General features: G+C 36.9%; 2 protein-coding genes across 3 annotated transcripts in view; one reads left to right on the forward strand and one right to left on the reverse strand.

Moving 5' to 3' along the window:
* Positions 1 to 22,477, forward strand: mfsd2b (MFSD2 lysolipid transporter B, sphingolipid). The gene is made up of 14 exons (XM_059512189.1): positions 1 to 248; positions 5,819 to 5,944; positions 6,188 to 6,312; positions 13,090 to 13,213; positions 15,456 to 15,534; positions 15,726 to 15,904; positions 17,408 to 17,498; positions 18,119 to 18,240; positions 18,582 to 18,665; positions 18,839 to 18,922; positions 20,135 to 20,244; positions 20,648 to 20,791; positions 20,906 to 21,082; positions 21,669 to 22,477. The coding sequence occupies exons 1-14, from the start codon at positions 78 to 80 to the stop codon at positions 21,718 to 21,720; spliced, it is 1,668 nt and encodes a 555-aa protein (XP_059368172.1). The 5' UTR covers positions 1 to 77; the 3' UTR covers positions 21,721 to 22,477.
* The window catches only part of wdcp (WD repeat and coiled coil containing), a 6,900-nt gene continuing 1,436 nt past the window's right edge, over positions 22,450 to 27,913 (reverse strand). The window contains exons 2-5 of one of the 2 annotated variants that reach the window (XR_009424146.1): positions 25,742 to 27,910; positions 24,453 to 24,573; positions 23,005 to 23,130; positions 22,796 to 22,930 (exon numbers count right to left, since the gene is read on the reverse strand). Coding sequence is in view for 1 of the 2 variants with exons in the window: in XM_059512188.1 (XP_059368171.1) it covers positions 22,758 to 22,930; positions 24,453 to 24,573; positions 25,742 to 27,667 (2,220 nt within the window). In the remaining variant the exon portion in view is untranslated. Of the gene's footprint in view, positions 22,931 to 23,004; positions 23,131 to 24,452; positions 24,574 to 25,741; positions 27,911 to 27,913 lie in introns of both variants that reach the window. The other variant, XM_059512188.1, reaches the window with a different exon arrangement.

Here is a 27,913-nt window from a genome sequence, read left to right on the forward strand (position 1 = left end):
CATCTGTGAGTGACGCCTGGACAGCATCTGTGCAAGCTCTGTAACCCCGCCCATCCTCTCACTGCTGCAGTATGTGAATGGATGCAGGCACAGCTGTAGCCAGCTCTGAGAAGCCCGAGAGTTCAGCTGCTGTCTCTGTACCCCTCGCACCGGCTGCCATGGCCAAGGGGGAGAAAGCCCGGGTCACTCCAGGGGACAAACTCACGATGAAGCACCCTGAATCTGCTTTCACCAAGGTGCCACCACAGGTAAGGCAATGTGATGCACACTTAAGTTTTTCTGCATTAGTTATGTGCTTGCATATTGCAATATCTTTTTAATGTTCTCCACTAATGATCTTTAGCTTGCAATTTCCATCTAAATGTATATTAATGTTATTCAAGTCATGTATATGTGTATAACATGACTGCATTGGGTTGCACAAATCATATATAGTGTCAGGCACAATGAGTCGATGAACACTCAGTAGGGGGGAACAGGTGCCAATATATATGTATTTTTGTTTTTTAGTTATGATACCACTCTGAACCTGTTTTTTTTTGCATCTGTACGTTCTGAAAGTATGCGGAATGGCATGTTTTAATGAGCACATGGAATGTTTTTTGTGGATGCTTTACCAACACACATCCCAAAGGCTGTTTAGGCGTAGCACTGACAGGGAGACAGTTAACCCACAAGTACATAGTGCTGTAAAGACACAAGCTGTATTTTTAAGTTATATATTACAAGATTACAAGAGTTTAACCATTGCACCAGTTACAAATCACTTCTGTAATCAGAAATGAATTCCTTTAACATGCCACAGACTGATAGTGTATTATCAGCTGGGTTAGAAATAAATATAATGTGCATTGAAAGTAAGTGAAAAGCTTTTCACTATTAAGTGTTTATTCCTAGATTCTTTTCAATAGTTGAAATATATAAATGCTTGGCTTTTGGATATTGGACAGCAAATATTGGTTTAATTCCACATGCAATTGTCATTTTATTCTACATAAAAGACTGTATAATATTTGAAGACAGCATTATACATGAAAGAAATATGACCTTTATCCATGGAAAAATAATGTCAGGGATGATCTGTCGAGTGAAATAAAGTCTGTGCTGACCCTCTGGTCGAAGGGAAAATGGTAGATGTGCGTCAATAATGTATGGAAAACACACTAATGGAGCTCTTGTTCTCACACACGCCATCACAAAAAGGAAAGCTGGAGACTGTCATATATATAGTGGAAGGTTAAAGATTTTAAGAGGACATTTTTCAACCATAGACTTTTGGATATGTTACCATGATAATACCATGATTTTTGAACATGTACTGTGACTTAACTGCAGAATTATTTGAAATAAATTGTAAATATCATACAGCATGAATATTTTAGTCATGGGTGACTTGAGAAAATTGTATTACTGCTCAAACGTTTGTGGGATTTATAAGCAGTGTGAATGTCTTAATAAAGATGGGTTGTGTGAGTGTGGTTACTGTGACTGTCAGGCGTGTTTGTACAGACCGATGCGTGCAGTCTGAATCTACTGAGACTCCATAAGAGAACCTCTGCCTCAACAATCATGAAAAAATGATCGCTACACTTGCCAGTCTTGGGTTTTGAGAGCTTGATATTGTTTATCACACTCTCTGCAGGAAAGCAATCTCATTCAGTTTGGAGGTGAAAGTCCACCTTGTGAATGTCATGATAAAATGTGTTTTCAAATCTCACTGGGCATCAAGCCTTAAACCCTTCATTATGTCATCCAGATTCATCCTCACGCAAACATACACAGTGAAAATCAGCTTACAGAGCGGCAACTGTGAGGCAGTACGCTAAGCACACAGAGCTTTAGTTCGGTTAAATCTCACTAAAATCATGGGTCAGGAACACATTTCACCCCAAAATCAGAAGATAAAAAAGTAGAATTTGCATAATGAAAATTAAGCCTTAGTTTAAGAAAATTAAGACATGATTTTAATGGCTGTTAAGCAAATTTCCATTTTAAATAATGAAAAAAAAAATATAAAAAAAAAAATATATTAAGTTGACATGTTTTCGAAAAGCTTTGTGCTATACAGTTTTTTTTTTCATTTTGTTCCTCACGTCTGTTGTCCACTTCATATGTCTTCCCACACTTCAGTGCTGCTATCATGCTTCTTTCAATCTGTGAGGAAGTCAGATATTTTGTGTCTCAACTCAGTGACTTCCTGTTTGTTCATCATGATAACAGCAACCAAAATAAACTTTGTGAGAATTCCAGCAATCCATGATGCTAGAATGTTGTGGATAGGGTGATAGGGTGTTGCTAGGGTGATCGGGATGGTTGCTACTGTGAATGTATACAATCAAAATCCAAAGAACCCTTAATAAGGTTTTCAGTCTGCAGTCAGTAAGATTTGTGATTTTGAGAGTGCATTCATATTTTAAATCAGCTGGAATCCATTAAATTAGTCAGTGAAGTGACAGTACAAAAAGTTATAAAACATGATTTCACAGTTTTATTTATAAAACTAAAATAATGTTTTATTTTCAGATAAATGTTGTTCTTTTGTACTTTTTATTCATCAAAGAATTATGGAAAAAGCATATCACAGCTTCCAAAAAAATTATTGAGCAGCACAACTGCTTTTAACATTAATAATAATAAAATTTGTTTTTGAGCATATTAGAATAGAATATATAGCATATTTCTAATGGATCATGTGACACTAAAGACACTAAAGAATTAAGATATATATATAATTAGAAAACCGTTATTTTAAATTATAATAATTTTATAATAATAATTATAATAAAATATAATAACAATTTAAATCAGCTAAAAATCTAGTGAGGTTTATGCTCACTATAGAAAATACTATTTGCCAATGTAGTAGCCTAAGTAAGTACATAAATAAAAAATCTATCTTACACAGCTTTGATCATTCTAAGAGTGTTGTGATATTTTTTACCAGAAAGCAAGTATTGAAAAATTCTAATTAAAAAGAGGGATTTTGTGTTCTTTTCTAGAACTTAAGAATTTTTACGTATGGTTACAGAGTTTGTTCAATAGCAACAGTCATGCTTAGTAAGAGATCAACCAGAATTAATATCAGCCTCAAGGCTAAGCGCTCAAGCTTCCTCATTTCACACTTTAGCACCATCAAATCCTCTTACTTTCCTTCTTAAGAGGAATAATTCACAGAAGCATCAGAGTTGAGATTAAATAGACTTGGGTATCCAGTCTTTTCATTTCCTTGCCCGAGTTATCAGAATAATTACATTGTGATTTTAGAAGTCATTCATCTTTTCTTCATCTTGGAGAAACCCTGCCAGTTAATTACAGCGTCTTCTGAAGAGCGATCGTTCCTGCCCTCTGTGGTTGTTTTGCTGCGAGGGTACCCAGAGTGCAGGTTGGCGTGGAGACGCCAAACACTGGCTTTGATTGAGCGGATGCACGGGTTAACAACTAAAAAGAGGAGTGTTTGACTTCTGTAGTATTTTCAGCACCAAATGTCTGTCTGACTGTCTCCAAGATTTCTCTCGTAAATATATGGCTCTGAGCGGTGGTTAGGCTTCCCTTTTATCTGTTGAAAGGATCTCCCCTCCGTTTTCTACTCACACACCGCACATTGGCAGACACATACACACACACACCCTCAAAAACATATATTTACTCTGCCTTATCCACAGAGCTTTCCACGGAGTGAGTGTCCTTTTTAATGTGTGAAATGCTTTACATTCAGAAAGCCATACAAAACACACGCACATTTCTTTATTCATTACGGTAATGATAAGTCACTTACTGTTTACTCACTATATACCGGTGTTTGCTCCATTGTGTCATTGCTGGGTCCCGTTGAATGGCAAGTGCAGTTTAACAATGTGGTTTTACTTTTAAGTGAATAGTTTAGCAAAAAATTAAAACTTGCTGAACGTTTACTACTCAGCCTCAGGCCATCCAAGATGTAATTGAGTACATTTTTAATTGTGGGAAGAGATTTGGAGAAATTTAGCATCACTTGCTCACCAATGGCTCCTCTGCAGTGAATGGGTGCCGTCAGAATGAGAGTCCAAACAGCTGATAAAAACATCACAATAATCCGCAAGTAATTCACACCACTCAAGTCCATCAGTTAACATCTTGTGTAGTGAAAAAGTTGCATGTTTGTAAGAAATAAATTCATCATTAAGACATTTTTAACATTAAACTGATGTTTCCAGCTAAAATAATACTTCCTCCAGTAAAAAAATGTCCTCTCACATCAAAATCGACCAACATATTTGTTTAGAATGGTTTAAGCTTGTAAACAGTGCTTGATCGGTGCATATTTCTCTCCTCATTCAAACAAGACTAATTCTTCACTAGAGAAAGCAATATTATGAATAGCCAGAAGCAGCAGTTTGAAGATAAAAACAGCTTGATGGATTTGTTACAAACGCATAAACATGCAGCTTTTTATTTCACAAGATGTTAATGGATGGAATTGCTTGTGAATCGTGTAATCATGTGAATTACTTGTGGATAATTGAGAAGTTTTTATCAACTGTTTTGAACTCTCATTCTGACGGCACCCATTCACTGCAGAGGAGCCATTGGTGAGTGACTGATGATTTTCTGCTAGGATATTTTCCATTACATTTAACTTTATTTCTTTTGAGCCCTAAAACACAATACTATGCTTAATTGAAAATATGGGTAAACATCAGTGTAAGACCAATTAATGTATTAATGTAAGACAAATAGCTTTTTTTAACCTTTAAAGAACCATATGGCAACTTTAGAATGTTACACAGTGAAATGTGTTCTTTAAAAGAAGTGCTGAAAAAGTTTTATTTTAAGGGCGTTCTCTGTGATCAAATACTCACTCACAGCAGTGGAAGCATCTGGTTTAAATATTACCTGTGGTTTTGAAGGGTCTCCGGCTGAGGACCCTTCAATCTATCCCACCCACATGCTGGAGAAAGAGAAACTCTGATCTGGCAGTCCACAGACAGATGCTGTGATTATCACCCAGAAACATCAATCAGATAACACATGGAGATGATTCAAGCACCTCTAATCAAGTATCAGATAAATAAAATAAAAGTAAAAAGGTAGAAACCCCAAGATATATTTACCAGGACATTATTTGAGACCGCAGTCACATTATTTCAGAGATTGAACTCTACAATGTTTAGTCTTCAATGCAAATAAATGTAAACAATTTTAATAAATCTTTATTTGGAAATATTTGTTTCTCATTGGAATATCAGAACATTATATATATATATATATATATGGTTTGTTGTGATAGGACAATATTTGGTCGAGATACAACTATTTGAATATCTGAAATCTAAGGGTGCAAAAAAATTATAATACTGAGAAAATCGTCTTTAAAGATGTCCAAATAAAGTTCTTAGCAATGTATATTACTAATCAAAAATTAAGTTTTGATATATTTACAGTAGAAAATTGACACAATATCTTCATGGAACATGATCTTTACTTATTATCCTAATGACACACACACACACACACATATATATATATATATATATATATATATATATATTAGTGCTGTCAAACGATTAATCGTGATTAATTGCATCTAAAATTTTGATCACATAGTGTGTGTGGGTACTGTTTTGTACTGTATTATTTATGGTTTTTTTTTTGTTTGTTTTTTAATGAAATGCTAAATATTTGAAAATAAATATTTCTGGTACAAATGCTGCCATAAAAAATACCCATTAAACATAAAAAATAAAAATTTTACCTTAAAGACTTGCACTTCTTGTACAGAATTTTGTATTTATGTTGGTTGCATATTATTTTCTCACTCAGAGACAATTTTTTTTTTCAGACTCATCTGGATCAGAAGCTCTCTGTATGTAGCAAACTCTGTTTCGCCATCGGAGGAGCACCGATTCAGGTTGCCGGGAGCGCAACAGCATTCTTCCTTCAAATATATCTACTTGACATTGCACAGGTAAGACCTCCACATATTAGAATAAAATATTACGCTATAAAATACTTTTATTGTTTTAATTAATCCCAGAATAGCACCCTGTTCATTTTTTAAGCGACAGAGAAGCCAAAAATAATTTCACTGTTACTGATTCTTTTCTTTTAATACTTTTAATACAATACTTCTAGTAAGAGTCTTACTACGGTTGAATAACAGATAAGAATTTCCATTAATGTAGATGTTCATGTTCTCTTCTCCTGACAGATTAACCCATTCCAGGCCTCCATGGTGTTGTTTGTCGGCAAGGCTTGGGGGGCAGTTACTGACCCCATTGTGGGATTCTTCATTACTAAAAGCAAATGGACAAAGATTGGGCGACTAATGCCATGGTGAGTGGTGTACGTAAACTCTCACAAAGTCAGCAAGTTCAAGGTGCATAGTGTCTTAAAAAGTTGTGTAGTGTCTCCCAGGCTTTAGTCAAGATAACACTAAATTCTTACTGTAAGTAATGATGACATCTAAGCAGGTACCAAAAGGTTGCTAAAGGTTGAAAGCCTCTTAAAGTGGGCATAATTACAAATCTGGAAGTCCTTTCCATGTGGACGTCTCAGGAGATTGAAGTGACCACATCCTGAGATGTGAGTGTCTGACAGGAAGCTCTCATTATACTCTGATGTGACATCATGGTGTCTGGGAGGAAGTAGTTAAGGTTTGTTTTCAGAGAATCACTGCAGAACATCTCGGCCATGCCCATGTGGGTCTTCTGATGTGTCTCAGTGTTTATTATGCTAACGCTGTCCCAACATTTCGATTTACAGATTCTATGTTCCTTCTTCAAAGGGCAAATTCTACTATATTACTCATCTCATTATGCATATGTTATGCAAAAATCACTTTAAGTTTATTTAGTTTTTATTTATGTAATTAGTATTGATATTCTTAATGTGCTGTTTTTGTCCTCTTAAAAACTCTCCAATGAGCATTAATTCACAAATGACTTAAGATGTTAACTTTTTTAATGTGGCTGACACTCCCTCTGAGTTCAAACAAACCAATATCCTGGAGTAATTCATTTTTACACTGACTGAACTGCTGTGAAGAGAGAACTGAAGATGAACACCGAGCCGAGCCAGATAACGAACAAAGATTGACTCATTCTCGAGTCAAGATCTGGTTGCATCAGTTTTCGGATCACCAGTAGTAATTGGAAGTTCGGTTCTCTTCCGCGAACCAGTTCTTTCGGACAGTTCGATTCAATAAACCGGTTGAAGAAAACGGTTCACCGGTTCTTTTGTGCTCGACGTAATGGCGTCATTGGAGATGATTGCCCTTGATTCAATCCTTCGGTTTACCCGCGCTCATAACATTAGCATAGAATCAGTTCAGAATCAATCACCAAAAAATCAGTTCGGTTCAGACGCTCTGTGTGTCAGTCTGCTTCACGCTGAATCACAAATGCGCAGTATCATCAGCTCCTCGGTTTTAGAATCGGACACGTCTGACAGAAACGGTTCTTGACTCGTGAACGATTATCTCTTATCATTGTATTATAATTTATCATGTTCTGTCGTAGGAAACTGTGGGTGTATACTATGTATTTTTTAGGTTTAAAAGTCCAGAGACCATATTACATAAAAATAATAATAATAAATGGAAATATACTACATTTTGAGATTAAATAAAAAGGTTCACTGTTTTGGTTTATTATAAGAAAATCTGGTTAAAATCCTGGGTTTAAATACTATGCTATGTTGATAAAAATTTGTCTTGTATTTTTAAGTTTAAAAAACTGTAAGCATTTTCTCTAGCAGTCTCAAACTTTTGGACCTTGCTACATGTGTCTGTGCATTATATTTGCCTCAGGTCACTTCCCCCAGTTCACCCAGAGTTGAAGTATCAGGTCATCTCACCTCATTCAGAACCTTACAGACCGTCCGGCTCTCTCCATTCACATTAACCCATCTGTCCTGCTCTCTCTCTTTCCTGTACGGCGGCTCCTTTGTGTGATCGAACAATCAGCAGGGCACACAGGGGTTGCTCCACACTGCAGCAGTGGCATCTGGACTGTGCCAGAATTGGCCACTCTCTTTACCTCACTGTTCTCTGTGTTGCTTGTTTGCTTACACTTGTTTATTCTCTGTGAAAGTGAAAAGCGGTGTGGTGCGGAGGTCAGTGTGTCCAGGGTAAAGCTGCTTAGAAATGACCTGACCAAACATTGAGGTTTTCTTTACAGGAACAGGGTTGTGATAGTTCTAGAGTTGACAAGGTCACGTAATTTAGAACGGAACCCAATCATCTGAATTCAGCATTCAGCAAACGGTTACTTGCTGTGGGATGAGTCTCACTCCTGAAGCGGAGATATGGAAAACAGGGCTGTAGATTGTGACTAAAATGGTTCCAAATGTGATAAAATATAATAAAAATGTGCAACAATAATTTTAAATACAAATTTGTGAAAGGTTTTCATGAGTCCATTTGAGTTTAGTCAGATTTTAACGCATTAGTGCGTGCCTGTGTCTTCTGCCCACAACAAATGAATACAACGGAAAATGACTGTTATATGACCTGGTTCTTTTCAATGATTCATTCATATAAAATTCACCAAACTACCTCAAGTTCATTAATTCAGAGCCGCCATGACTCCTTACTGAACTAACTGAGTCAGTTTTAAGTAATGAACCCATTCTGTGATTTCTATTTCTGGTTTGTGACACATTACAGTCTAGTAACCTATCATTGTTCTTTTCATTACTGTCAGACTCAAATGACAAAGAGATGGGCCTATAGCTATTCACAACAGAGTTTTGCTGCATGGATTAATAATGGTAATATTCTGAATATTTTGAAATATAGGTCTATATATAAAAACATTTGCTAGTAACTTGTTAGTCATGCTAACAACATGCTAATAACCATAGATATGTATAGATGCCACATTATCCAGATAGCTCCAGATACGTTGACACATTTGCAATCTTCCTATATGGCAGACAGCTTATGTATAACGGCCCATAGAAAGAGCGATTATTAGCTTATATCTATGCTAATAACATGCTAATCATGCTAGAAACATGCTAGCAACATATAAATAAACTTGCCTTGCCTAGCAACATGCTAGTGCCATGCTAATCATGGAAACAACATGTTAGTAACATGCTAATCACCCTAGCAACCACTCTGGGTACCCTAAGCAACTGCATAGCAACACCCTAGAAACTGCCCAGGCTTCCCTAGCAACCACATAGCAACACCCTAGCAACCATCCTGGGTAACTTAGCAACCGGATAGCAAAACCCCAGCAACTGCCCTGGGTATCCTAGTAACATCATAGTAACCCCTTAGCAACCACCCGGATATCTTAGTAACCACAAAGTAACACCCTAACAATCATCCAAACCAACCTAGCTACCATTCAAGTACCCTAGCAACTGCATAGCAAAACCCTAGCAACCACCCCGCATACTCTAGCAACCGCAAAGCAACACCATAGCAACCACCCAAAGCAACCCTAACAACCACATGGCAACACCCTAGCAACCACCTCATGTTTGTGAGTGACATTTTGGAATTGTAATCACCATTATTCGTTCATTCGTTCGTTCATTCATTCATTCGTCCATGCTTTCATTCATTCATTCATTCATTCATTCATTCATTCATTCATTCATTCATTCATTCATTCATTCATTCATTCGTTCATTCATTCATTCATTCATTCATTCTTTTTTTGACCTGATTAATAAGTAAGATGTAATGGTGCTATAAGGACAATGATATTTCGCTAGTTTAGCGTAGTGTCGAAAAGGAAGGATCGTATCGTAAAACACCAATTGAGTAAACACATAAAAAAGCAAAAACACATCTATTGCACATTATTTACAGTTTTTTTTTATTCGCTTTGGTACTATTTTCTCAAATAAGGTGTACATTTTCAAAACTCTTAGTACAAAAATCCAAACTGATCACACTTGTAACACAGCTAGTCATTCTTTCAAAACCTGATCTCATGCTTTAATTCAGTTGCATGTTTTCATTCCATATAATCATTGTTTCAAACACAAGATTATTGTAATATGTAATGAGAACATTTGGTTTAATCACCGAAACACAACAGTATGATCTTCTTTCAGTTTAGTACTTTTAACATTCAGTTCATCCAACAGCAAACAATGCAAGATACTGGTTTCAAATCGGCCTTAGAAGTGCTGAAATTAATATGCTACAGTACTATAAAAGACAGATTACACAGTTTTCACATTAGGCAATACACTTTTATATACCAATATATTTAATACATTACCCAACATTTACATAATCTATCATTTCTAAAATGATATACTTGTATATAAATGGTATACTTTCTATAATGAAATTTAACTAAATGAGAAGAAAACATAACATTTAGTGCACACATTACATTAATTTGGATCATGCCTGTCTTGAGCATTTGGCCATAGATTCTCATCCACATCACAATGAATGTTATCATTGTTCAAACACCTTGGAAAAAACCTTTTGGCGTGGCGAATCCATGCTTGATATTGGTCTACACTGATTTCATCACATGCATCATCCATGGCCTGAAGGAGGATAGCACGCTCAATAGGAGCCAAGTAATGGCATACGTCCTACAACACCATCTTCAGAGATAGCTGCGCACATGAAGATGTTTCCTCCACGTTGTCCAGGCACTTGGACAGTGGCCCGTTGGCCGATGATGTTCCGTCCACAGCGACGAGTTTTGGCCAGGTTAAAGCCCGCTTCATCAACAAAAATGTACTTGTGATGGTTCATATCAGCATCAAGCACCATAACCCTCTAAAAATATATATTTTGGTTAGTTCTTTTTACAGTGTTGTTCCAATATACATATGAGATAAGTGATGCATCAAATACAATAGTAATACAATATATATTACTGTACCTGGACATACTCAGCCCTTAGTTGTTTCACCCGGTCATTATTTCTCTCAAAAGGCACCAGGTAAATTTGTTTCATTGATATCTTGTGCCTCTTTAAAAGGTGGCCTATTGTTGGTAGGCTAATGGATGCCACATTGGCAAAGGTGTCATTGTTCTCCTCAACTGCCTGCTTTATTTCTGACAGCCGTATATCATTCCTGGCCCTCACCATTTCCACCACTGCCCACTCTTGCTGGTCGGTCAGCACACAGCCAAGGGGCACTGCTATGGGGTTTTCTGTCAATTCTAAGCATAGAACAGACTATCCTGTCAATAGATCATACTGTACGAATACTGCAAAATGTCTGATGAATTTACATGCATTGCAATTTACTTAAATGTAATATTATACATCCTCCACACTTACCGGTTTTCTTGGCGAAAAGTTTGGATGATAGAACTGACAGTTGATCTTTTTAGATTTGGATCAACTAATCTGGCAGCCTCTGCCATAGTAAGGCCTTGGTTCACCACATGGTCAACGATGATGGCCCGGACTTCATTAGAGACAACAGTTCTGCCTCCCTCTCTCTGATGACCAACCCTTTGACGGGCCCCATGCCCACCTCTCTGACCTCTCTGTTAGGGCCCATGCCCACCTCTCTGACCTCTCTGTTGGGGCCCATGCCCACCTCTCTGACCTCTCTGTTGGGGCCCATGCCCACCTCTCTGACCTCTCTGTTAGGGCCCATGCCCACCTCTCTGACCTCTCTGTTGGGCCCATGCCCACCTCTCCGACCTCTCTGTTGGGGCACATGCCCACCTCTCTGACCTCTCTGTTGGGGCCCATGCCCACCTCTCTGACCTCTCTGTTGGGGCCCATGCCCACCTCTTTGACCTCTCTGTTGGGGCCCATGCCCACCTCTCTGACCTCTCTGTTGGGGCCCATGCCCACCTCTCTGACCTCTCTGTTGGGGCCCATGCCCACCTCTTTGACCTCTCTGTTGGGGTCCCTTGTCCACAAGCTCTTTCTATTCCTTGCTGTCTATCCTGCTCCATGTTGAAAGAAATTGCCATTGTTGACACCCCCACTTTTATATATTGACCAATTGTGGTTACCACTATGTGAAATAAATTAGCAATAACGTGTGGTTACACATAATTTATATGTTCATACAAACACACATTTTTTATTTCTGTAGTTCTCAAAATCCATATACTGTATATTGCTGACAAACCAATTTAAAATCTATAGGTTTACCAAACGGTTCAGTGATTAACCATTCAGATTAGTTGGATTAAATAATAGACAAATGTATTAAACTGAACGAGAAGAGATGCAAATCTGTATATGCTGATAGTATTTAAAATCTGTAGATTATGTCCATAATACTTATCTGTATAGTTATTGTACATATTGTAGACCCTTACTGCTTATTGCACTTCTGGTTAGATGCTAACTGCATTTCGTTTCCTTGTACCTTAAATGTGCAGTGACGATAAAGTTGAATCTAATCTGATCTAATCTAATCTAATTTTGTGGATTTTATGCAGAAAAGATACATCATCATCTTGAAGTTATTTGCATTTACTTTAAGAATGTGTAAATATATTTTAAATAAATTATGTAAAAATAACTTAAAAAATTTGAATATTCTAAAATAATTTAAGAATAATTTAGCTGGCTCGCTGGGTTTTGAGAAAAGGGGCATTCAGCTCAAGTACTGTATTTAAATTCTTCCCACTGTCACTGGCTCATGCCTGCAGCTGATTTCCTGTCCCATAATGCTACAGAATACTTGTATCAGTATGAATTATAAATGGCCAACACATTCCCCACATCCTGCAAATGCCGCAGAATTCCTCCCTTCTGAGATACACGACGACCATGTCAGATTGTCGCTGTGGTTCTGTGGCCTGCGATCCAGTGGTGTAGATGATTTTTCCTACATCAGGAGCATCCTCACAAACACCATGCTGTTTTTCACACAGAGACAGAAACCATACACGGATGCACACATCTGCAATAAATGTGCACTGTAGCTTTAAGATGACACTCAAGCTGCTCTTGTATTGATTAGTAAAGAAGCTAAAACGTGTTATTTAGCTTCCTTCTAACAGTCTTCCTGTGCCCAGATGACTTGCCTTGATTCCTTCAAACAACCTTTGCCAGAAATATAGTCCCCAAAATATGTTTTTCCACATTTTGAATCATGTGCATGCTGATTATAATTAATTGCATGTTGTAACCTTTTCTTCTTTAGGATGGTGGGCTGCACTCCGTTCATGGTGGTCTCTTACTTCTACCTTTGGTTTGTCCCACCTTTTACCAATGGGAGGTTTATCTGGTATATGGGCTTTTACTGTCTCTACCAAACTCTCATCACAGTAAGTACCCTTTGCTTTGATGTTTTTACGTTGTAATGTAATTTCATGCTAAACGCAGGTTTACAGATGGCCCAGAAACCACATTAACAGCACCATCCATCATGTATTCACAAATACCCCACAGATCTATTAAAATCTAATTCTGCCTCTGCTTTACCTTGGTGATATTTTGGTTTTGTGATGAGAAATATGTATTGGACTGATGAAAATATATAGACCTTGCTTTAAGACTACCCCACAACCCAATAACCCCTAATATATATATATATATATTAAAAACAAACTTTTCAGCACGTTGTTTAAAAAAAAAGGATTAAGAGTTCAAACAAGAATAAAAAAAAAATAATAATAACTATTATTAATAAAATTACTTTTTATGTTATTTTGTAAGAAGTCTCTATCAAGACTGCATTTGTTTACTGAAAACACAGAAAAATCCATAAAAATGTGAAATATTATCACAATTGAATTTATTAGTGTTATGCCATCCTGCATTTTTAGCATTCATTACTTCTGATTTGCTGCTCTCTTTTTATTATAAATTTTGAAAACAATCGTGCTGCTTGATATTTTTTGTGGAAATCAGTATACATTTTCAGGATTCTTTGAAAAGAAAGTACAAAAGAACAACATTTAAACAGAAATAGGTAATTTTATAACAATGTGCAAGTCTTTACTGTATTTATAAAAGTCCAATTTAGAATAAATGTATTAAACAATTAAACCAATCCTATAACGTTTAAAGCTAGTGTCCACAGTGTGGCTTCTCAAGTAAAATGATCTTGCTAAAAAAGCTTGTCAACAAAAGTTCATGTGGTTATCTATAGCCAAGCCTCTTTGATGTCTGCATGGAGTTTCCATGATTCATTTGTGTTTCAATCCTTTGTTACTATGGCTTGGCATGGCTCTCTCCATACTGTCCTCCGTAAACCCGCCAGTAAGTGCTGGAGTGGGGAAGCCGCTCCGACCGCAGCAGTCTACGCTGTAATGAAAAGTCATTCTAACTACTTGATAAATACATGGTATGACTTGCCCCAAACCACCAGAGAGGATAAGTGCAGCTTTCCTCTTTTAGCGTTCTTCATTGTCTGTAAGCACAAGGCTGAGAAACAGCAGCTGCTTGTTGGGCCAGCGTGCATGAAAGGGAATGTAGTTTACGTGGTTCCAATTAGTCCGTTTTTCATAATTAGGCTTTGGTTTATGTTTAAATAAACAGTTCCTCAAGCTACTCGGAATCAAAAACCTTAATGGAAGTCAAATGAACAATGTAGGAACTCTTGAGAAACAGAAGCACTGCTGCAGAAGCAGTCTGTAGTTAGATTTATTTTGGTAGCCGTTTGGCCCATTGGTCTGCCGCAGTGCTGACTTGGCTTTCGCGGAAATTGGAAAAACTAGCCGACTGTAGTACACACTTATAGTAAGTTTGCAATGCAAGTTCAAGGAAGGTTTGCTGTACTTGAATAAATATTGATTTTGTACTGCACATGCACACAGAACATGTTGTTCTTGGAATGAATAGCGCTGATTTGTGTGCTTGTAAGTTGTCTCCTTTTAAAATTTATAATACAACATAATATAAATGGGTGTATAAATGGGAAAGATGAGTGGTTATGAAACCACTGATTAATGTACATGCCCTTACTTTTGGATCCCCCATCATTTTGCTTGCCTTTCTTTTTTTTAGATCAGCATTTATGAGAGCATACAGAATGCACCATAATTTCTTAACATCTTTAAAATCAAGCATATAATTAGAACCAAAAATAATTTTATTGCCTGAACCATAGGAGGTCATATTTAACTTACAAAAAAAGTTTTATTTTCTGGTTACTTAAAAAAAAAAAAAAAAAAAATATATATATATATATATATATATATATATATATATATGTATTAGCTTGTAATATATTGGTATTGAAATATTATATAATATAATATTGTTATTCAGTATGATGGAAAGTAATATAAATTAATATAATGCATTGCATTTGCAATATATTGCAGAAATTTTTAATATTTCAATATTATCTGCTTTTACAACTGCAAATTTTTTGACTATTTTCAGACTATTATTAATAATAAATTTAGCTATTTGTATATATATTATCGCATCTTATTGCTGTCATATCATATCATATTTCACATAATTTTCTATGACGGTAAATAAAAATAATTGCTAAGAATAAGATTTTCCATGTTAATCACGGTCTGTCTTGTGCTTTGTTCTAAATCTTTCTTGCAGTGTTTCCATGTGCCTTATTCTGCTCTGACCATGTTCTTGAGCACCGACCAGCGCGAGAGAGACTCTGCTACAGCTTACCGTAAGCTTACAGCTGCACACACAACAGTGCTCATCAAAAGTCGTGTTTGGATTGCTCTTGAAGATTAACAACATCTGATTTCATTGTGGCTTCATTAATCCAGAAATGCCTGCCAAGTGCTTATGTTGAGAGCTGTGCTTTCAAATGTAAATAACAGATCGAGTAAGGATGTTGTGCATGCATATGTGCAGGTATGACGGTGGAGGTGCTCGGGACACTGGTGGGTGCCGCCATTCAGGGTCAGATCGTAGCGAGTGCACACACTCTGAAGCACTGTCCACATCGAAACCTGACCACTCACCAGGGAAACAGCAGTGGCACAGAGATCATCAGATCCCTGGCGCTGTCACAGGACTTCCTGTCTCATGCTGTACGTGTCACAGTTACACTTTTACTCTAAAATTGACCTCGAAGTGCACCAGTGAATCAAAGCTTCTAATGCAGTACCTTTGTGTCTAAATTCAATTTTTATGTATTTTATGCAAAACAACGTATATGTTTTTGTATTTTTATTCAGCAAGGACTATAAAGACTCCTATAATGTTACAAATAAATGCTGTTCTTCTAAACTTTCCTAATTATCAAAGAATGAATAATCCAAAAAGTACAGTTTCCTCAAAAATATTAAAGTGTGTAACTGTGTTTAACATTATAACATAATAATCAGAAGTTTTTCTTGCAAATCAGCATACTGATTTCTGAAGGATCATGTGACAATAAAGACAGGAGTAAAATTCAGCTTTGCATCACAGGAATAAATTACACTTTAAAATATATTCAAATAGAAAATAGTTATTTTAAATAGTAATAATATTTCATAATATTACTGTTTTTACTGTATTTGTATTCAAAGAAATGCAACCTTGGTGCACATAAGAGTCTAACTTCAAAAACAATAAAAAATCAAATCGACCTCAAACTTATGAACGATAAGATTTTGTAACAATTTTTATGACATAGATAGATAGATAGATAGATAGATAGATAGATAGATAGATAGATGGATAGATAGAAACTTTATTTTCACAATTAGTTTCTAAATTCTAGTTTTTTAGTTCTAAAAATAACTGTTTTGCCTCTGTGCTAAATTATTTTTCTTTCTTTCTTTTTTAAAATGGCTTTTCCCTGAAAACATCCAGTATCATTTAACCATAAACCCTCCAAAACCTAATTAAGTTTGGACTTTGAAGTGTGACCTTCAGGGGAACAATTTATATTCATCAGAATCCACAAAATCAATAAATGAATGTGCTTATTTAGTGGACTGAATAACTCTATTTCGAGCCGAGAGCCAACAAGCTCAATGTCAATCAAATTCGACATGCTGGCGAGCCGACAAGCTTGGCTTGTGGATGTGGCTGAGGGTTCCATAGTGGAAACCCATGATGGAGAACCATGAAGGGCCACAGCTATTTGGAGCTGGACTGCAGAGCGTCTCTGGTTAAAGCTCTCAGAGGCGGCTGGGCTGAACCACGCTCCGTGTGATTGAGCATTCCTCTGCGGGACAGTTGGGTGCGCCAACCGACTCCTCTGGAATGGCACTTTTGATCGGGAACAATAATGAAGTGCTTGCCGCGGTCTGTGAAAAAAATAGCAAACAATCCTGAGGTTGTTTAGGGCAGAGCAGTTCCTGTTTGGGGATATTAGATTGAAAAGTTCCTCTTTTCTGGGGTTGCGCCTAATTTGGGCTCCCTAAACTTTACGGCGCCTGAAGCAGCAAATACACTCAAATAAACATGATCATTTGTAACATGACAACCATGTTCTGGAATAGAACTACAACCAAAAAAGATTAAGAGTTATTAAAGACAGATTTAAATGTGTTGACAGACGTTTTCCATCACCGCTCATGATCTGTTTTTTCTCTGTACAGAAGGAAGTGTACATGATAGCTGCCGGAGTGATCGGTGGGCTGTTTCTGGTTTGTACGGTGGTCATGTTCCTGGGAGTCAAAGAGAGAGATGGTGAGCGTGTGTGGTAATCATGTGACTTAAATTTGTGTTTGTCATCTGAATTGAAAAGTATTATTAATTCACCCCAAAAAAGGTGCATTTTCATGATTTTCTTCTGAAAACTTAAAATGAGATAGTTGGCAGAAAGTGCATGCTGCCCTTTTCATCCAAATGACTTATAAGTTATATATTCTATATAGGATACACTACTGTTCAGAACTTTGGGGTCTGTAAGATCTGTTTTTAAAGAAGAATCTTATGCTCACCAAGAATGCATTTATTTAATCAAGTAGACTGTAAAAACTGTAATATGGTGTAACGTTATACTCTTTGAAACAATTGGCTCGTATTTTAATCTATTTTAAAATGTCATGTTCTTAGTGATGCTAAGCTGAATTTCCCATCTTCAGGGTCACATGATCCTTCAGAAATCATTCTGAAATGATGATTTCACCCTCAAGAGATTTTGTATTATCAGTAATGTTGAAAACAGGAAAATAGGAATATTTTGCATAAATGTAAATGTTTATTATTGACATTGTCGAATATATTGACGTTGAGCTGTTGTCACTCTACACTTCAGAAAACATGTTTATCACTTGGCATTTCTTCACTTTTTGTGTCTGCGTTAGATCCCTATGCTCCTAAATCAGACAAGGCCATTCCTTTCCATAAGGGCTTTATTTTGGTCATGAAGCATGGGTCCTACCTCACTCTGACTGCGGCTTTCCTGTTCATATCCGTGGCCATCCAGGTAAAATGTTTTCCTTTTAGTTATGTCATTCTAGAATGTGTTCAGTTGGATGTTGTGTGGAGCAAACTATGCAACTGAATAATTATATTTATTTGCAGCGTATACTGTTTCTTCAGGTTTAAAACTATGAGTACCTTAATAGAATGTAAGCTTTAGCTTTTCTTGAGGAATGGTTCACCGAATAATCATGTACTGGCCATTCCAATCCCGTAGGCTATTTGTCCAATGGAACGTAAAAGTCCTTGATTGAAGTATTCCTTTAATCTCAGCTTCGGCTGGATTAATTAAAGACATCATTAGTGCTGTTTTACATTTCCATTCACTGCTGTTTCCTTCTGCAGTTGATACAAAGTAACTTTGTGCTGTTCTGCACATATGCGGTGGAGCTGCGAGAACACTTTCAAAACATTGTTTTGACGATTCTGGTGAGTGCAGAACACACCTATGAACTTAATTAAGAAAATAATCGGTACTGCAATTGGCGATCCTCATCACACTAACATTAAAAGAAAGACAAGTTCTCTATTGTTCTCTGATGTGTCTGTGTTGTGGGTAAAGAGAATATGTGACAGAATCTTTGTATTGTGTATTATTCTAGATGTCGGCCGCAGTGAGTATCCCATTCTGGCAGTGGTTCCTTGAGAAGTTTGGGAAGAAAACAGCAGCTTTCTGCGGCATTACAGTAATTGTTCTTTTAACAAGTTTTTTTTCTTAAAGGGACAGTCCACCCAAAAATGCCATTTACTCATCTTCTACTTATTCCCAACTTGTATGGCTTTCTTTCTTCTACTGAACACAGAATAAGATAAAAAATAAACCAGAGCTTGTGTTGTCCAAAAGAAATTCATACAGGTTTTGAACAACACGAGAGTGGGTAAATTATGATAGACATTTCATTTTTAGGTGAACTGTCTCTTTAATCAGTGATTTGGAGGACTCCAATTGATCCGATTGATCTTTAGCTTCAGTAGTTTTATAAGTTAACAAATGATGCTACCATGTTATGATTATGAATGACAATAATGAGGCATTTTAACTATAATAAAAGTTTGTTATCATGTATAAAAGTGTTTTTATTTTGATAACTAAAGCTATTAAAACTGTTTCCAGTAATCAAAGTAAAGCTAAAGTAAAATGCAAATATTAGATATAAACTTAAAAAATTAGAAAATTAATTAGAAATGATTAGAAATGAGAAATTGTACTAAAATGACAAAAAAAATTTTTTTTTGACTAAAATTACTATTAAAAATATATAAAAATAAAATATAAAATTATTATATAAAATAACAATGATAAAATAGACAAAATTACTAAAAATGTGCAAAAATACTTAAAATAAAACAGAAAATATGTTCATTTTTTAAAGTCTACTTTCTATTTCAAAATTTCACTTTTAATTCAATGTGTTACTTGTCATTTATTTGTACATATCTGTTACATTTACAAAAACTTCTGTGTGAAGATTCAGAAGTGTTTATTTTTTCTCTCTCAGTGTAGGATTCTATTATGATCATTGACCAGACTTCAGATTTCAGTACAACAGTGTTCTTTAGCTGTATACTGACATCTGTTGGCTTGAAAGCACCATCACATGATGTCAATGTAAAAACAGCTCATTTGCAAGCAGAGGTGTTATCCATGATTATTTTATTAAGTATCTGATAATAAGGGCCTAACCAGACTTAAATGAACATTTCTCAGGTGGTCATGTGATCTCAAAATCGTATATACAGTTTAAATGGCCTAATTTTCTAATATGACAGGAGTCAGATCAAAAATGCATCATTCATTTCTGGAGGCCAAAGACATACCTATCGCACCTAAAACTGGTACAATGCATATGTTCATTGTGTTACATTCAGTGAGCTCTTTTAAACTGTCATGTGTGCAGTGGATCATGCCGTTCACGGTGATGCTGGTGTTCATCCCAAATCTGATAGTGGCATATGTCGTGGCCGTATCATCTGGGCTTAGTGTGGCCGCTTCTCTCTTGTTGCCATGGTGAGTCTTACAAACCAAAATAAAATACAGTTTTACTCATAAACAAAGTAGGGTGTTTTATGATTTTCAAATTCCAAATTAGTTTCGCAGTGGCAGCCTAAAAAGGCAGCCTAACTCTCATCTTTTTCAGAAATGGAGCTTATGCCATGCATCATAACTTGTTTATTTAAGCTTTGATTTAACCCCTCGGATACATAGGTTTAATCACCCCCAAATAACAGGTTTCATGGCAAGGTCATGCTGTTTTTTGGTTTTTAAAGATACACTCGGAAAATCCCCAAATGAGTAAATTGCTGCTTTTTTGTGCCGACTACAAAGAAGAATTGGCTTTATGGTACCAATGGTCATGTTTAATAGAGATGATGATTGATGCCTCCGCCTTGTTGTGTTTCCTGTTGCTCAGGTCAATGTTACCAGATGTAGTGGATGACTTCAGACTGGCAAACCGCAACTCAAAAGGACACGAGGCAATCTTCTACTCCCTGTATGCTTTCTTCACTAAGTTTGCTGCGGGCATTTCTCTCGGAGTGTCGACGCTCTGTCTACAGTGAGATCACTCTTTCAGTATTTACAGCTGGGAATGATGAATCATGACAGACAGTGGCATACACAATGCAATATTTCCTATTTGTGTTGAAATTTACTGTTGGTGTTTGTATAGGTTTGCTGGTTATGACACAGGCGCGTGCAGACAGCCCCCTCCAGTGGTCTACACGCTCAAACTTCTCATCGGAGCCGCCCCCGTGGCCTGCATCACCGCAGGCCTCATGATCCTCATGGTGTACCCCATCAGTGAAGACGTCAGGTTACGAAACAAAGTCGCACTGGAGGAGCTCAGGTGAAGACCCTGATTTACAGAAAATCCATTGCTTTCCTTTAGCAAGTATGCATTCAATTCATCAAAAGTAACAGCAAAGACAGTTATGCTTAAAAAAGGGTCTATTTCAAACAAATGCTGTTCTTTTGTACTTTCCATTCATCAGAAAACCCTGAAGAAAAGTCATGGATTTCACAAAATTATTAAGCAGCACAACTATTTTTAATATTAATGAACAATACATGTTTCCTGAGCAGTAAATCAGCATATTATATTGATTTCTGAAGGATCATGTGACACTGAAGACTGGAGTAATGATGCTGAAAATTCAGCTTTGCATCACTGGAATAAATTGCAAATTAAAATATATTCAAAAAGAAAACAGTTATTTGAAATGTTAATAATATTTTTTTATAATGTAACAATGTTTGTATTGTATTTTGGTCAAATAAATGTAGTCTTAGTGCATAAAATTGTAAAAATCTTACTGAAGCCAAAAATTTTTATGGCAGTGTGTGTGTATGTATATATATAAACTGAATTGAATTTATATTGATGTATTTTGTATATATGATAATGTAGTATATATTTGTGGTTTATTTTTCAGAAGCCAGAGTATTACCTGCAAATCTCTCAGAGCTGAGTTGAGCAGCGCGTGACGTCCTCAAACAGCTGATCCTTATATTCTAGCCCAGCGCTGGGATGAGTGGTGTTAGTGTATATTACACTGTGTGACATATATCATTTAGTTTTTCTGTAAACATTTCAGTTTGTTTCTGTATTCAGTCTGTTTCTGTATTTTCAGGTGAGCATATAGCCACATATACAGTTTAATTATCTAATTTACACCCGTGAATGGACTACATATCATTATACTGTATATCAGGATTTCCTGGGGGAAAATTGACTGATAATATATTGTTAAACTTGTATTAGTGATTATCAATATTAGTGAATGGATTACAGGATTAATACAAATTGTGCTGGTTCACATAGCTTCAGCATTTTGAAGACGCTTCAATAAATATAATATCGAATATTATTTGGATGAATTCATCTATCTAAATGTTTTTGTACAGTATGTTTTTAAACATAAGCCTGAAGGAATCTTTAAATTTAATATAAATAATAATCAGGCAATGCAAAATGTGCAAAGGTGGACTTGAAATGAAATCAAGATTACTGTTTTACAGTTTTTCTGCTTAAACATTTCATGTTTAATTCAGTGTTACTGCATTTTTTTTCTGAAATTTAAGCAATAATCTGAGTGAAGATTTTTGCACAATCAAAAAACATTTTTCTGTGTGTGCTATTATTAGGTTCTTTTACTGTGGGTTATTACTATGCAACCAGAATGTGTTTCAAATCAATGAAGAAACAAAAAAGAATACAATCACTATGAATCTTCTTTAATTTCACATAACATTGTGTGGGACAAAATAGAAACTATTTCAAGCAGGCACTCAAGTATTTCTTCTGAAAATGAAAAAACTATTCTGCACTTGACAACTGTCACGTTACATAAATCTATCAACATCCAATAAGTATCACAGTGGCGAATATGTCAGCAAGAAGTTTTCCCTGAATTCCAAACTAAGAGTTTGGATTATCCCCGTGTTAACCAAAGATATCCAGCTAACACCAGAAAGATATTATAAAAATATTTCTAATAAGTCCTCTTGAGATGATACAGGCTTCATTTTTCTGCACTGGGAGACACTGGACTTTCAGGGGGAAACACATCAGCACAACTCGGCGGTCTTATAGGAGATTTCCTTCTTGCACTCCTGATTGTGAGCTCATCTTTATGTTTAAATGTGAGTGGAACAAAACCATCTGCATCAGCCACCAAGACGATCCACATGGGACCTGTGAGAAGATGAAAAAAAGGATTTCACTCAATCTTCACTCAAATATAAAAATTGTATTAAAATTGCACTCACCCTCTGGCCATCCAAGAAGAAAATTAGTTTGTTTCAACAGGTTTGGATAAATTTAGCATTACATCACTTTCTCACCAATGGATCCACTCCAGTGAATGGGTGCCGTCAGATTGAGAGTCCAAACAGCTGATAAAAACATCACAGTAATTCACAAGTAATCGACACCACTCCATCAATTTATGTATATTTAATATATATATATATATATATATATATATATATATATATATACATAAAAAAAAAAAAAATATATATATATATATATATATATATATATATATTTTTTTTTTTTTTTTTTTTTTTTTTTAAATAGTCCGTTTACAAACAAAAATAGTCCAAAACAGTTTTAAAGATATATGTTCAGACAACATAGGATAATTTTTGGTTATTATGGATTACTGTGATGTTTTAAACAGCTGTTAGGACTCTAACTGCTGTATTCTGACGGCACCCATCACTGGAGAGGATCCGTTGGTGAGCAAGTGATATAATGCTAAACTTCTCCAAATCTCTTCTGGAGAAGAAACAAATTCATCCACATCTTGAATGACCTGAGGGTGAGTTCATTTTCAGCAAATTTTCATTTTTGGGTGAACTATTCCTTTAAATCTGAGAAGTTTCTGCACAGTAACTTGTGGTCTTAGCATAAGTGACAGTGGTTCAAGCATACATCAGCTGTAGAGATGCACAGCACAAAAGGCTGTAAGCTGATTCAAACTTAAACCATCAAATCCGATTGCTCCACCTAATCACTTCCTATTTTAGTCATTGACAATTAAATGAAGCCAAAGCACACCGAACAATCTGTCTTCAACAAAGGAAAACAGGATTTGTGCTTTGCACGGCTTCATTAATACATGCCACCTGCTTGCTGCCTGGAACGTCAACACAGAGATCTCAGTGACATTCAGGTGCTTCGTTCAGTGTGCAATGTTTGCACATGCTATTCAAATTCAAATAGTCAGTTTATCAATGTGGGTGACCATACATACTTATTTCTTGGATATATCTTGGCCAGTATTTCTAAAGGGCATAAAATGTCTAGTTTTGGCTTTGTTTTCCAATTGTTTTCATGCTTGCTGCAAGTAAATGACTGAAATGTCGTTTGACCAATAGCACAGAGGCACTGCATATGATCACCAATTGTGTCATTTGAGAAGGAGGGATTTACAGAAACTTGCCAAAGCAATGCAAATGTCTAGATATAATATACGAGGACTACGTCAATAAGAAAACGAAGCAAAAATCCAGACATTTTTGGCAATTTAGAATTCAAGGCCAGAGACATATGGGAAAAAGAGGACGTACGGTCACCTTATACGTATCTGCATCAGATTACGTCTCATTTTATTACATACAGTATGCATTGATCAAGGTGGTGAGATTGACATTTTGGGAAGTCTCCATATTTGTATGTTTGTGATGGAGACTCATTCTTCCAGACATACCATGCATCATCTCTATGACCGTCAGGCCAAAGAGTTCCTGCACCACCCGCAGGCAGATCCGTCCCCCACACAGCAACAACGGCCTTCTCTCATCCGTATACACATTCTCAGACAACTGTTTCTGAAGGAAGAGACAAATACAATATGCAGCACCATGAGCCACTTAAAGGAAGCATCATTCACAACGGATCCGGTCATGTGCTCGTGGATTAAGTCAGTGATTTCCCTAAGACAAGTTATGCCATGGTCAACAGAATCAATTCAATCTGACATCTGCTGACAAAGGGTTGTACTGACAACAGAGAGAGGAATTATGAGTTGGCGTGATGCCTCACAATGCTAAACGACCTGATGGTCTGTCTAAGAGTAAAATGGGCTTTGTAGAGTCTTGGTTTGGATTAGGATTTAGCTCTAGAAGTAAATCATCTAATCAAGTAATCATTCATTTTGCAGTGTAATTATTATATTTAACATTTAAATACAAGTTAAGCAGCATGTGAAATGCTGTGGAATATGAATAAAATCTACTTATGAATTCAACAAACAGAACTACTAATACAATTATTGTATTTAAAAAATAACAACAATAACACTAATGCAACTACTTAAAAATAAATCATCAAAATGTCTGACAAAAAAAGCCAGAAATGATTATAAAGGACTGGGATATCATCATTTTTATATTTACATTATAATGTATTATAATGCAAATGACTATACATAATCATAGTTATAAGAATTATAATTTAGATTAGTCATAAATTATTTATAAATTCATTATTTATTTATTTATAAGTGGTTCATAAACAAATGAAATAAATGATGGTCTGTGCTATTATATTGTAATGTTTACATTTACATTATAGTAATGTAAACTCTTACAAATAATAATAATTATTACTCTTTATATTACTTATAATTCAGATTACTTATGAATAATATTTATAATTTTCTTTTCATTATTAAATATTTGTATATTACTAAACATAATAAATTAATATAATTATTATTACATTTAATTGTAATATATATGATAACATTAACTTTTTTTCTAATAAAAATGTTAACACTGTAAATGTTTTCACATTATATGTAGCTTTTGTTTTGTTCTAGAGTCTTGATTTTGCAAATTGAGAGTACTGGACAAGATGATTTTTCAATACAATGCTGAAAATATAATTCTTTATGCAATAAATCAACAGATTCGTTTTTTTACTTGATTTTTCTACTACAGAAGACTGCTGACTTTTCCTGCACAATTTTAAAGAAAACGATAGGTAATTTCATACCTGACATGTAATGTGCACATATTGAGGTTCATAAGCTGACGGATAACTGCATGCAATCTTCTTGCCGTTCTGGGTGAAGTCTCTGATTTCTGTGAGGCACTGTTGGACATCAGCAAATCGGGTGAAAATCCTCTCCATGTTTTGCGTCAGCTGCTCCAAGTTCTTTTCTTTGGATTGACAGCTGTTCTTTGGTGGAGTTGCATCGGAATATAATTTTTCCGAAGCCTCGTACCTTGGCGAACAGGGTCGACTGGAATCCCGGCTAGCCTGACCGGCTACAGCAAGCGTGGCCATGCGGGTGATGTGATCCATGTCGTAGTTTTCCAGAGTAACAGAAGAGGCACTGGATGCTCTATCAGAGAAGTCGACTGAGCTCGCCACGGGGCTCAAATCTGAGCTGTGTACCTCCTCGATTAGTTTTCTCTTACTGGATGGCGAAACAGTTACCGAGCCTCCAGGAAGTATTAGATCCTTAATTGATAGACGGTCCTCTTTAGAAAAGTTCTCAGAATGACGTCTAATCCCATGATGTTGGCTCGTCGACTCAGACTTGGGAACCACTGGGGTGGCACCTTCCTCGTCGAATACCAGCTCCTTGGCTATTAGCCTCAAGATGTACTTGTCCGTGTTGGAGGAGGGGAGGAAAGCAGGATCATTGGACTTCTGCCGGCCAATCATGAAGAGCAACATCTTGTTGGTGAAAAAGCACACCCCTTTTGGCCTCTCATTTTTTTGCAGCTGGATCTGCTGCACGTTGGGCATGGAAGAATCTGTGATGCAGTAAACTAGGATCATGTTGCATGTGTTGGATGCCACAGCCACCGTGCTCCCGCTCGGATCGAAGGCGATAATATCAGGGACCAAGATGCCAGGGATGCTGACCTTCCTCGTAGTGGTGACCTTCCGTTCATACGTCACCAGAATCAGATGTGATGAGTCCTGACCTGTTCCCGTCAAATTATCCCGCCGCCTCAAGTGTATGAGTGGACTTGGATCAGATTTTCGGTGTTTGGCAAGAATGTGCGTTAGATCTATGGGTCCGGATGAGGAAGCGTGTCCCGAGCGCTCAGAATCACATGATCTCCGTCTGTCCAAATAATAGTCCGCATCCACTGTCAAAACGGGAGAAGGACGGCATGTTGAAGCCTCTGACTCGTTAGGCAGATCGAACGCGATACCTGCATTGAGCCCGCAAATTTTATCAAGTGGGAGTTCAGTGGCTACAGCCACTTGAGTCTCGTTGGTGGACTCGATGGCACAGATATATCCACCTACATCGAAAATAGGGCAGAAGGAACATGCCACCAGGCTTTTTTGGATGTCGTTCCAAATATATGAGTGCAATGCGCTTCCGATGGCAACCACCAGGCGGGTTCCATCTTTAGTCCAGCAGGCACAGTGGATCAGACCGCTGCCCTTGATCTCAGCCTTCACTCGACGATTATCGACCCGCACGGAAAACAAGACGGAGGCATCCCGCTTGGTCAAAATGGCTAAGATGTCCATTTTGGGATGCCAGACGCATCCCTGGGACAGCAGTGGGAACGGCTCGCTCATTTCGCAGGTCTGCGTGCAGAGGAGTTTGTTCTGCTCTAAAGCGCTGAGCTGAAGTTGCCAAACAGTAACATGCTTTTTATGCTGGACGGCAAGCAACGCCGGGGAACCAGAGCAGCACAGTGGCCCCCAGAAGAGTCCCAAGACATGTTCAAACTGTCCGATGACATTGGTGTCGCCAAATTTGGGCTCACCGTCGACAGAATACAACGACGTGAGACAAACCTGCTTACCGTCCGTCCAGGCTATTCCGTGGACCGGGTGAATGGCTTGGTGCAGGGTGTTCAATCCTGTTCTTAGAAGCTTGGCTTTTCCCAGCTCCATGCTTGGTTCAGTTTCTCCAATGGAAAGGAAAATAATGTTCCTTTTCATACAGAAAAGAGGTTTACAGTCAGAATTGAGAGGTAGATGTCACTCTGTGCTTCAGTAGGAGAAGACTGCCATCACATACTCCAAGAATAGGTAAAGCCTCTTCCCTCACTCTCTAATCCTATTGGCCAGAGTGAGGCTCCACTCAAGGATGACCAGATTAGGCTGACACGACCCCCAACGTCATAAAACCCTCTGAGGTTGGGATGCATTGTCTTTTGACTTTGTTTTATTTCTGTCCCAGGCCTG

The sequence above is a fragment of the Carassius carassius genome, chromosome 27 (assembly GCF_963082965.1).
Source record: "Carassius carassius chromosome 27, fCarCar2.1, whole genome shotgun sequence".
Classification (NCBI taxonomy): domain Eukaryota; kingdom Metazoa; phylum Chordata; class Actinopteri; order Cypriniformes; family Cyprinidae; genus Carassius; species Carassius carassius.